The 13,281-nt window shown below is 42.8% G+C and overlaps 1 protein-coding gene across 1 annotated transcript in view; it reads right to left on the bottom strand.

Moving 5' to 3' along the window:
• Positions 1-12,069, bottom strand: part of LOC126253199 (G1/S-specific cyclin-D2) — a 60,097-nt gene extending 48,028 nt beyond the window's left edge. Inside the window, exon 1 of the mRNA XM_049954369.1 lies at positions 11,601-12,069. Within this exon, the coding sequence (XP_049810326.1) occupies positions 11,601-11,795 (195 nt within the window). The 5' untranslated portion in view covers positions 11,796-12,069. The remainder of the gene's footprint in view (positions 1-11,600) is intronic.
• Positions 12,070-13,281: the final 1,212 nt, after the last annotated feature.

The raw sequence follows: 13,281 nt of genomic DNA, 5'->3' as shown, positions 1-13,281 counted from the left end.
CAGTGAATATAAGAATAATATCTGTACACTTACATATCAATGTCGTCAACGTATCATACCATCTACACTAGCTCTTGTTTTTACGTAAACAAAGAGCTCAGCACCGGCTGCTCAGCAGTAACTATACGATACTGGTTTGAAGACTTCTTAACAAACGGAAGTCGGTATACTGTTTTCAGTGACGAATTGTAAGTAGTGAAACTGGCACCCGTCATTCCTGAACGAAATATCTCTATGTACAGTATAAAAGTGACGTAAAAATTGGTCGGTGACTTTCTGAGGCTTTAAGGTGAAAACGGTAGTTACATCATGAACAAAATTAGCAACATGTGGCGTGACCGAAAGACAGACTATTCTTGGTGAGACACCTGGCAGTTATCCTTTAACGTAGCTAAATGGAACATAATGTTCACGAATGGGCGAAAATGTGCCATTACGTCATCAATGGAACGGGTCACAACCGCCAAATATTTACCAGTATCCCGTTCGATCAACGACAACATAAACCACTTACGATACCTACACTTAAATTCAAACAGTAAATATTTTCTCGGGTAACGATCATGATGGACAAGTGAGAGAAATTCGAAATATCAGTGTGTTTCCTACGCACCATCTGTGAAGGAATTGCTGTAGTCCTAAAATCACCACCGTTTGTTGACCTTTGGCTTGAGTTGGACGTTAGAAGTGCACGTCACTGCGTATAATATTCCATCCACACGGTTTGTAAGTGTAATGAGAACTTTCATTTTTGCTAACATAATTTCTGCGCTGGCTGCAGAACGGCAATGGCGTAACATTCACAGAATGATCTATGTTCTGATATTTTGGACATGATGGTGCAGCACATCAAATGTCGCGAAGAAGCAAGCAAAGTAAGAACGCCTAGTAAAAAGAGATGTGACGGGAATTGCACTTTTTCCCTGAATGTAGTCAGACGAGACTCTATGTCCACTGTACTGAGACACCGACGCAAACATAAGACGCGTCGCTAACGAGCAAATGCCTAAAGACCATAAACAGCTGCCTCTCACCTACTACAGTGTCCACGACGTACAACAACTGAGGACGCCATACCTCTTAGCTATAAGTATGTAAAACTGGCCATCTTCGTTATCTCGGATGCTACTAGGGGGGTTTAAAATGTTACTGTACTGAGTGGAGCTATTCGTCATTAGTCCCACAAATGCAACAGGAACTGGCATCAGCATTATTTCACCAAATTACACAATCTGCCTCAAGACGGAAAAAGTGCAGGCTTTCTTGCTGATGCGTCAGATTAATGTATTAATACAAATGAAAGAGGAAACAATACGCCAATTGTTGGTTTGAAGTACCAGTCTAGACATAATTTTTGTCATCAACAGTGCGCTGATTTTTCGTGAGTAGCACACTGATGGACAAAACGATTTCGGAAATCTGTCTTAAATTCTTCTTAGCAACACTGTGCAACGTGGTGCAGAATCTGCCAACGACAGACGTCGAAGTTCAGCTTCCTAGATTAGAGTGTGGAACAATGTTGACACGTTAATGCGTTAGTCTACCTCGTCATTTCATGCTGGGAATTCCGAGCAAAGGTGCAATAGCAACTTACATTAAAGGAATCAAATGAGGACTATGATTAGCACAATAATGTGCCACGCTTGTATGAACTAAATATGAAGTATGCACAGCTGTAAGCAATGCAAACTGAAAAAAAAGGAACTATGGACGAAGTATGGTGAGATTGTAGTGCCGTATCTGGTCAAGCAAAGCGTTGGCAGTTTATCGATCAGAAGCTTCTTTCACGAGACTGATATCCTAACACGTGTTAGTGTAGCGGGCTGAAAGACTCAATAAGCATGTTGCTACTGGGTGGCAAATATCGTGATTAAAATACAGTTTAGAAAGAGAGCATTCATAAGGCTGCCTGTGCCCTACCTATTCTATATTAATGTAAAACATTTTCAAGAAAGTGTGGTTTTCTGTCTTCTTGTCACTGCGACCTGATGTGACCTATGTCCACTCATAATTTTTAAACAAGATTTCAAACGTACAACGATGCCAAATTTGCAGTCCACAGCTATCATTTATTGTGCCAACAACGGCAGTAAGAAGCTTTCGCTCGAGAACGTTTTGTCAGCATGAGGGACACAAAATGACGGCGCCAGCAACAAGGAAGGTAAAAGATTCGGTTTGTGTATTTAGGCACCACAGGCGTTTCTAGTCTCAGCTTATTTGGCAACTATTCAGTGTTCGTTCATATATGACAGCGCTAGGCTTACAGATTTCCTTTCGTAGCGTCATTGTGTGAGGCGCTGCACGGGTTAGCGAGCTTTCATTCCCGGCACGTAATGAGTATTTCATATTGGATGAAATTACATAGGTCTGCAATATATACTGCGTAGTTCTCGAAAAGCGCAGTGGCTTATTAAACACAGTAACAAAATGCACAACGCGTAATTTTTGCGCATGTTGTGCTCTTGAACGTCTGTGGAATAATTTAATGCCATTTATATACTCTGTGTTGGAAATGGGTAGATCGAGCAACTAATAATGAGGTACTGACCCGAATCGGGAAGAAAAGAAATTTATATCCAAGATTTGACTAAAAGAACGGATCAATCGACACGAAACATCCTTGAGGCAATAAGGGTCGTCGATTTGGTAATGAAGAAAAGTGTGGGGAAGGGAGATGGTAAAAACTGTAGAGGAATACAACAAGCAGGTTCAAATGGATGTAGGCTGCAGCTGTTATTCAGAGATGAAGAGGCTTGCACGGGATAGATTAACGTGGGGAGCTGCATCAAAGCAGTCTTCGGACTGAAGATCACAATAACAGGAACAACAGTCTGACAAGGAAGCAGACATTAGTTAAAAGATAGACAAGTCTTTTTCCTGTGATGGAATGTTCTGCGTCGTTTCGAATCGGATCAAAGCAGCCAATCAAGCGGCGGCGATTTGTGTTCTTCACTGCACAGAACGCCGCCAAAGAGCTTTTCGGTGATGTTCGACGTAGTGAGAGGAACAATAGTCGGGTTGAATTTTATACACATTCCGACCGGTCTAGACAAAACGTGAAAGTCAGTGGTCCCAGAAGGAAAAATAAATAATAACTTCGTTCCTCGTAGAGCCTGAAAGGCCAGTTAAACGGCTTTACGACGTGAATATGGAAATACGCCCGTTGTTTGTGCTCCAGAGATTGTTTTTTATACCCTGACGGCGGAGTTTTTCCTTTCAAATAACCCAATACCCGGGAGAGCGCATGTATATGAAGCAGTCCAGACGGTACGTCACTATAGGCGCCCGCCCGGAGCTCCACATAAAGGTCGGGTTACCCGCCGAGCTCGTTACGCCCGCCTCATCAGCGGCAAACTGGGATTCGTGGCGCGGGACGGCGGAAGTGACAGACGAGAGAGGCCGCAGTGACGTACTGCACTGTCGCCAACCAGATCCAGGCGAAGCGACGGCCACATCTGATAGGCAAAACACGACAGCCGAGGACTGCGTGTTTCCTCGCATCGCGGAATGTTTCTTTCAGGCCGTATTCAAGTGGCCTGCTTATTGAAATGTATTCCGGCATAAATTACGTGCAGGTGACACGCCGCAGAAATCAGCTGTTGCTATGTAAGCCGCCGATGCCTATGCAGCGTCGCCTAGCGTGGCTGCAGCCACCGTGGCACGGCAGATGGTAGGGGTGGCCTATAGGCGGCATTGCCAGGCACTGCATGCAATCGGCCGCGAACGCGCTACCACCAGCAGAGGTGAAACATCCGTGTACATTACGGAACGGGGATAAATGTTCGAATCGAACAGATGCAACCACCAGTATGTCATATTTCACCTCTCACCTGTGCTACGAAAGCTGATCTGTTTACTTGTGCGATTTTGAATATCTTTTATACTTTTTCGTCTTGCATTTTTCTATCGATTAGGCGCTCACTTGACAGATATATAGTTGCTGCCACCTCAGTTTCATTTGTTAACAAAAGAGGACGTAGAAGATTTGAAGGCGATGTAAAAAAAAATGAATCATCTGTGATTAAAGTTCCGACTGGGAGGAAGTACGAAGCCATTGTAAACAATTAAGAGATGCTGCTGTATATAGCATTATCAGTAAGTGCGAAGAACCAACTAAAAGGATGAGTTACGAAACTGGAAAAGTCATAAGAAAGGTAAATCATTTTCATTAGTAAGCGCCACGGTTACCAAAAGACACGACAAATATTACAAAAAATGACCGAAAATAAGGAGAGCTACTAATGGCTTCTCAACGAAGAATTTGGGTAAGAAAAGGGCGTGGTTAGACGGCCGGGCCAAAACGAATTACTAAAGAAAGGCAGGCCGGTGCACTAAAATAAAGCTGATTGTTTCGCCGATGACATTGTAATTCTGTCAGAGACAGCAAAGGACTTGGAAGAGCAGTTGAACGGAATGGACAGTGTCTTGAAAGGAGGGTATAAGATGAACATCAACAAAAGCAAAACGAGGATAATGGAATGTAGTCGAATTAAGTCGGGTGATGCTGAGGGAATTAGATTAGGAAATGAGACCCTTAAAGTAGTAAAGGAGTTTTGCTATTTGGGGACCAAATAACTGATGATGGTCGAAGTAGAGAGGATATAAAATGTAGACTGGCAATGGCAAGGAAAGCGTTTCTGAAGAAGAAAAACTTGTTAACATCGAGTATAGATTTAAGTGTCAGGAAGTCGTTTCTGAAAGTATTTGTATGGAGTGTAGCCATGTATGGAACTGAAACGTGGACGATAAATAGTTTAGACAAGAAGAGAATAGAAGCTTTCGAAACGTGGTGCTACAGAAGAATGCTGAAGATTAGATGGGTAGTTCACATAACTAATGAGGAGGTATTGAATCGAATTGGGGAGAAGAGTAGTTTGTGGCACAACTTGACTAGAAGAAGGGATCGGTTAGTAGGACATGTTCTGAGACATCGAGGGATCACCAATTTAGTATTGGAGGGCAGCGTGGAGGATAAAAATCGTAGAGGGAGACCAAGAGATGAATACACTAAGCAGATTCAGAAGGATGTAGGCTGCAGTAGGTACTGGGAGATGAAGAGGCTTGCACAGGATAGAGTAGCATGGAGAGCTGCATCAAACCAGTCTCAGGACTGAAGACCACAACAACAAACAACAATAAAGTCGCGTGCTTGAAATTAAATAGTACTTCGTAAAAACGGATTCTGCCTGAGCTATTGATGTGTCCCATAAAACAAAGGAATACGTCTTTGTTCAAACATTAGCTTCTTAAGGTGTCCAAAATGGTAAAGAATGAAAGGTTTCTCACCGGCCGGAGTAGCCGTGCGGTTCTAGGCGCTACAGTCTGGAACCGCGCGACCGTTACGATCACAGGTTCGAATCCTGCCTCGGGCATGGATGTGTGTGAGTGATGTCTTTAGGTTAGGTTTAAGCAGTTCTAAGTTCTAGGGGACTGATGACCACAGCAGTTAAGGCCCATAGTGCTCAGAGCCATTTGAACCATTTTTTTGAAAGGTTTCTCCTGATGCCTTGATATGATGGGCAGAGCAAAGAAAGTGAACAATGAAATGGAGGTAATATAATCAGTGTTTTTCTCAATCTGTCTCGTGTGTGGTTGTGCGTGCGTGTGTTTTTTACTATGCTAATAGTATAAATTGGATTTTCTCTCGGAATGTTTAGTACAATTAAGGGTTTAACGCCCATTCTGAGCATGATCAAATTACAATCGGCAATAAAAATGCCAGCAGAATAATCTAGTCGCGCCTTTCTTTCAAGGGATCATTTGAGATAATGACAATCAGGACCCGCGGAAGAGCTGCGTCGATCTTGAAGTAAGTTTATGGTTTGACGTCCCGTCGATATCATTAGAGACAAGATTGGAAGCTCGAGGTGGCTAAGAATGCATCTTGAAAGCAGATGATCCTTATGTGAAGGAATCATCCCGGTTTTTGTCAGACATTGTTTGGTAAACCACACAAAACTTGAACCAGAATCAAGCTCGCCCCTCCTAAATACCATCCCAGAGTATTTATTATACACTGCGCCACCTCAGTCGGCAAGACAACTAACCACGAGCTTCTCATGATATCACAGCTTTAGTGAAACTGAAAACTCTTAAGACCATGAAACGTATCAATAAGCTAACGAAGAAAATAGTGCATCTCGGCGTGGGAAGTGAAAGCAGCTCAGTCTTTTTATTAATTTTTCTTTAAATTAAACTGATAAGATTAGGACCTCTAGGATACTGTGTGGCAAGAAGATCGAATGTTTGGCTGATTCAACACCTAATCAAGGATGGAGTGCAGCTGCACCCGTCTCTGCACGACGCGACGGGACCTCCGTCACCTCCTGACAAAGTAGGTGCCTGAGAAATACGTCCATACATTGTGAAGAAGCGCGACATTCGAAATTCAGCTCATTGCGGAACCAGTATTCAGAGCGAAATGCAGTGGCGAGAAAGGAAGAAAAGAGGACAGTTGTTCGCAACTCTTCCCCCGCCAGTTCCCGTGGTGCTTGGCTCCTCTGCAGACACGCTGTCGCCTCGTGATCAACACTCGTGTTTCCCCCATCGCCGGACACATTGTTGGCGCGAGGCACGTGTAAACAGAGAAGGCGCGGATCAAGTTTATCTGTTATAAAATGATGAGCAGATCTGCTGCACCATTGTTTGTCGTCGGGCAACTTACGAAAACACCCTTCTTACTAAAGAAATGGTTCACATTCTGCTGTTTTCAAAGATCGCGATAAAATTTCAGCTTTCGAATTGCTTGTAATATAGTTATTAAACAAACTACTCTCCTCCAGAAAGATATAATTTGACATGGTGACTAGAACAGACTTTTGTGTATGTCTATTGTAGAGGACACCAGTATCCAAATACATTACTAGCATTTTCAAATATCTTTTACAAAATCTTCTACGGTACTTTTATACCTTTTATGGAAGTCGAAGTATGCCCAAGATCTTTGATAACGACTTTAGCTAGCAAGATCAAATCAGTCCGATCCAGAAGGCATAGAAGATTAACTCTTGACACTACAATGCTGAAAATCCCTGTTATGTTAGGCAAGTCACATCATGCTGGTTTGGAAAGATTCAGACGAACCAAAGCGTTTTACTCTGAGAGTAATTTGCGGTAATTATAGTACAGTCAAAATGTTTGCTCATTTCGCATAGCAACGAGGTGACTTTCCTTTCATAACCCACGCTGCGATACCTAAGCGCCTATGAGATAAATTCATATTTTACGAATTTTTTTAAAGTGACCTATAGGTGAAGAGATGTAACAGAAGTTGTAGTAGAAAGAACTGGTGAATGATTTTCTTTCCAGTAGTTAAAAGGAAAGTAATCTCTCCCTTAATATATGAGCCCTCCTCCAGTATCGGAACTGTAAGAATAGTGACAGAACAAGACTACATCTATACATTTAGTTGCAACTGATAGAAATACTGATGACTACATATGGACCACGAATAAATCTAGCAGCGAAGGGTTGTTAACGAATCGCTGAAATATAAAGCACTTAAACGTATGTCTCCTGAAAGCTACACAATAAAAATGGTGACGAGTAATCGTGTGCAGCCGCAACTAAGCTATGACGAACGAGCGGGACAAGCCGGTACTGTGCAGATCAGCGAGTATGCAGGACAAAGGACGGCTGGCGTTTATTAACGATAACATTCCATCCTAAGCGCAAAACGGCCTTTTCAAATCCGAAATCCCTGTAATACTTTGATTAGCTTGATAAATATTTTTTAGAATTCCGTCGTTTGCTGAGAGATCAATTTTTCGAAGCTAAAAAGCCTACTCTGACCGTGCTCCATTAGGTAGAATATTGGAATAATGACCTGTGATAAGTCACCTCATCGTTCTTGCCAAAAAACCTAATAAACAACACTTCGCCTCCATTAGTCATCGTGCATATTGACATGTTTCTTACAGTACATCAAACGGACATTATTATTTTTTTTATTCTTTCCTCTGAATATTTCTTGGTGTACTGTTGTAGAAATGACTTAAGCTACAACAGATACCAATTTCTGCAAGAGACACCACAATTATAACATCTCATAGCTCGGCTTGTAGTACACATAGCACAATAAGAATTTAATGCCTTCATAATAATATAGTCAGATAAAACAGGTATAGTAGAAACAAAGAACTTCACCAGTGCTATTTTCATAGTAATTAAGTCTCATGCGTTCTAACAAAATTGATAGAATTAGCACATGATCAAGATCTGGCGCCTGGTTTTGTTTAATACGAAAAAAATATTCGTAAAATAACTATAAAACCGAAGTCTTAATTAATACTGTAGTTTCACTCAGCACAGGTAGATGTGTGTCAAAATAATTCGTGAAGTCCAGTGGATTCCTGTTATTGGCAAACAGGAATGGGCTGAAATCAGAATTGGAATGACAATAATGCAATGGGGCATCGTAGAAGTAACGTATGCCAAGCGTTTTTAGACTAGTATTACTTCACCGCTCATCTGTGTATGATTCAGTTTCGTATGTGATGATTTCGTGCAAGATCAAACCTACATACAGCAGCAACAAAAAACGACAATGACAAAATGAAGCAACTGTTCTTATGCGCATTTCTACAGCGAGCTTCGGAACCAATATTAATTATACGAAGAGAACTTAAAACATATGGACAGGAAATAGAACACCAGCGACAGATCTGGAAATAAATATTGTACAGTTATTTTTCAGTGTAGTGAAGGCTCTACGAAACGTACGTCAGACACTCGTACAAGGCGCCAGCAGGAATTTATCCGGGGTCGGACGGGTTGGGAGAGACAAGATTCTAATGTTGCTAATTTTGGTATAAATGAGGTGATCATTTTCGACCTGTGCCATGCCACAAGAACTAAATTTTATAGAGCGACACAAAATTATTATATTCCAAATAATAAGACGGTTATCCATTCACTTCTAGGAGTGTATGAGAAATTTGCAATGGATAAAAACTGTGTGCTGTAGTTTCCAGATTGACTGGGAGACTCACTTTTTTCTCCTGCGGACGACTATGGTCAGATATCTTCTGGCGCTCACTACGCGAGTGGTGCTTGCAGATGTCTGTATAGTCACAAGACTCTTATAACCACATATTCCTAACGTCTCGGAGAGACACTTTGTTCCCTAAGCCTGTCCTGCACTTGTCATATGACACCCAGCACAGCTGAGGTTTCCACAAAAATCTTCAGGGCGTACATAATGGCAGTCGCCTTATTCTCTGTTTCAGTAGTACTGAAAATGGAGTCGCATTAGTTGAGCGCAATGAAAACTGATGCCGAGAATTTTTTATCGTTCGTCGGTATGAGCTCAGCAACATTAGACACCTACGGACCTGCTTCTTTCCTAAAGAGATTCACTCGGGAGTCAAGGGCGGAGAGGTGCCAGACGGCGGCAACTCCCCGCTCCCCACGGCCCTCGTCGGCGGCAGTCCAGACCTTTTCCCGGTGCCCACAATCCGTTCTTTCATTCGGTATCACCTGTAAACACGACTGGGAATCGAACCGACCGAAGATTTGGTGTGTCGCGAGATAAAACTTCCGGCCGACATACAACAGCGTCTCCCATTCATGGCGCGGGGACAGATGTGCGTGCGTGGGGGCTAATCCGGAGCCGCCCGGCTCTCACATACGCACACACACACGCACACGCATACTCGGCCTCTCAGACGGACGTGCGTCCAGCAGCCCAGTCATAGCCCGCCGCCGGCCGGTGCAGCTGCACTCGGCACCTTGCCCCCAACAGAGAAAAACAGGTGTAACCGTGATCCTTGTCGCGAGACACCAGTCGCGTCTGCAGTAAATTAAGGCTCCGTGCTTACTTATACCACCAAGACAGGGAATTCCGTACACATCGCGGTACAGATTCGAATACCGTTTAAGCACCGAAGATTATTCACTGTTTGCGAGAGAGAATACAACTCCTTTGAACAGTGACGAAGCGAATCCTTAACGTTTACGTATTTATCCCAGAGTTTTGCAGCAACATAGGTACACCACACATACCTCAAATGTCACCGAGATCGTGGACAACCATTGGCCAAGAAACTGTTCACTGTTAACCTGTAACAGGCCTCTTTCTCCGGAGCATTTTTCAAGAATCGGTGCCACGACGCAGCGAAGTTCTAAACAAAGAATCGAAAAAAATAGCCGTGTTGCTCGTCAACAGAAGTCGCTATTTGTACGCCCGACTGTTACCCTGATGATAAGAAAAGTCACCAGAAATACATTATTTATTGAAGGCATTCGATTAACGCTACGCTTAATTCAGACCACAAACTTCCAAGTCGCCTTCGTAGGCAACACAACATTCCACCTGTCGTCTATATTGAAATGAACCAACTTTTAATACAAAGACATCAATTATTAACAACCGACACTCATTTGACAACAGTTACATTTGTGGCTAAGCAAGTGATGTGTTTAATTTAAGAAAACGACTGTAAGGTGTCAACAGAACGAAGGCGGTTTCCTGAGTGTTCTTACGTCTCTTTAGCGACATACTACTTACGAAAGGGCTCTTCAAAATTAAGTGCGAATTTGTAATATCAATGCACCACCGAGAAATCGCGAAGTCGACCTACCGCTTGTCACTTAGAAGGAAGACTACGTGCACTTAACGCTCAGGTTGAAAGCACCCGAAAATCGTAAAAGTCTCATTTACATACCGAAAGTATACTTGGATGTTATTACTACATATGTAACCACGGAACAGCTGGCAACCATAAATACCAAATCACCGCCATCGTACCTTATTCCGACAATGACAAGTTTATATGGAATAATTTATACTGCTGCAGTCACTTTTTACTAATATTTTATTGGTGACTGCTGTAGTATCAACTATTCCACATGATCTTATAATACAGTCGCAGACCTCAAACATCCACATAACATGGATAAATTTAAATGTCAAGTGTAGCAACCATACGTACACGTCACTAGTGAGGCGTAATAATCTTGGTTTCTCACTCATACAGTAGTCTGTCACAATTAGACGCGAGAGATTAGTTTCGTTGTGTAGAAATGATTCCAAGAAAATAAGACTTCTTCGTTATGATCAATTTTATTTTAAGAATAACGACACTCGCCGTCCAGCAAAGAACATGACTGTCAATTCTATATGCAATCTGGAAATATGCCAAAAGTGGCTTCCGTGTTGGCTTCGAAATCATATGACCGATTCGGACGGAATCTACCAGAGACGACGTACTCTTGGACGTAGTTTCAGCTAGCGATGGCAAGATTATCAAGAAGGTACAGTATTTATGAGCATGGGATTAAGTTTAGTTTATTACACATTTCAGTACTCAACACTAACAGATCTCATCTACGAATGTTATCACACTTACGTCATCATGTACAACGGCAACTATGTAAGTTTCGCCTGCGCCATCCCGCCATTAGTATGAACGATAATGATATCAGCAGTTTGTATGAACGATAATGATATTACATTGTTATGATAAAACTCGCCCATGCACTACTGTTCACTTTAGCACGGATGCACTGCAGATTAGTAAATGATCAAACTGTTGCCTGCAGTGAGAACATACAAGACGACAGTACGTTAGACAAGTACCTTGGATGACTAGCTCACTCACCTCGAGCATCCAATCGGCGACGATGTCTCGCATTTCCGGCGTAATTTCCTTCTGCACAGTTCTGAAATAAGAAGTAGACGGCGTATATCGCTCTTCCGTCCTTAATAGACCTTCGAGTACGCGATCGTCCTTAAGAATCACTTGGTCGGCGTAGGCTCTACACTCACGTTCATTCTCCGAACACAGTAAATCCATAATGGACTGCTATCACACGCACTTTTCCAAATTCCCAGTGCACTTCAACGAACGAGGAAAAAAAGGAGCAATATCCAAAGGGTTTCGCCGGTTTGGGATCTATAAAATTAAGGAGACAGATGCGTCCCGTAGACGCAGATTAGACAGTTTTCGAGAGCGGGTCAGCTGCCAAGGAGCGCCCCACAACTGTGCGCTCGAGTCGGCTTACTGCGAACAGCTGACCGTGATCTCGGGAAGTCGTGGTACAGCTCACTGACACTTCCGAACCTGGCGAGCGACCAGGCCAGAATAACCAGCGGGATTCCTCCGCTGGTGGCCAGCGCGCGGGAGGGGGTTTCCTGCCGTCCCCACCACTCCCCACCCTTCCCTGGCGGCCGCACGCCGCTACTACTCGTTCCGCAAACACTTATTTCGAAAATTTTCGAAATTTAGCCTTCATTTACGCACAACTTAACCCAATATCCTCATTTTAAACCCACTAATACCCATCTGTCAATAAATCGTTCTTTCAGTAAGATCTGTCGAGAAATTTGGTGCTTGGAATTTGTCCCCCTCCACTTCCCCCTCCGTGATCCGGACGTCTCTCCCTCCGATGGGGCAACTCGGCTCTCGCGCAGGCTCCTCAGAAGAGTTCCAGCTGCCTCGAGAGCAGCGCGTTTCAGAAATGTCCTCAAATTTGCGTCTCTTCGACGAGTACTGATATATCGCCGAGATACCGAAATCAAAAGAAAACCACTTTCTGTGTTTGCTCACTACCCTTTTTATGTCAGAAAATCTAATTTTTATGCTCCTTTGCCTCCCTCCTCCTAGAACACGGTCTCCGCGATGTTCCATCGCGGTAGGTGTGCAACAAAGTAAGTAATATTGAAACTGTGCGAGTCCTCGACTCAATTGCGCTAGTCCGAGATATAGGCGAGTCGTGGCCTATAAAATACGGTCTTGCGCCTACGTAATACGTCTGCGCTTACGTCTTTAATTTCGCTACCTTTGCGCTGTGATACACATAATGCACCGTTACAAAATATTAACGTTACTTGGAAATGAGTAGTCTTGTGTTATTTTATGTATCAATGTGCCTTGGTGTTAATAATATAACGGGATGAATTGCGCGCAGTCTGTTTCTAGAGGATCCATTTATAGTTTCTACTCTTTGAAAACTCGACAAGGCAATTCTTCGAAGTTCGAGTTGAAATGAGGTGAGTGCTACCTTTTTTTTTTTTTTTTTTTTTCATGGACAAACAAGTCAGATAATCGCTGCGTCGTTTGTTCTCGAAAACATATTACGATTCATTGTGACATGAATAGTTGAGGGGTAGCGAGATATTCAACTAAGGACGTTACAGTGCTCTCATTCAAATGTTCGCAGTTAAGTTACATGTTTTTAAACTTTGCACGTACGCTACACTGGGCTTATACAATACCTGTCTCTTGTAGTCCCTAAAATCGCTTTAGTATTTAATTTATTTTCTGGAACTGAATATATCTG

This window comes from Schistocerca nitens, chromosome 4 (genome assembly GCF_023898315.1).
Source record: "Schistocerca nitens isolate TAMUIC-IGC-003100 chromosome 4, iqSchNite1.1, whole genome shotgun sequence".
NCBI lineage: Eukaryota > Metazoa > Arthropoda > Insecta > Orthoptera > Acrididae > Schistocerca > Schistocerca nitens.
The sequence above is the reverse complement of the archived record's forward strand: the minus strand, read 5'-3'. Positions and strand labels throughout refer to the sequence as shown.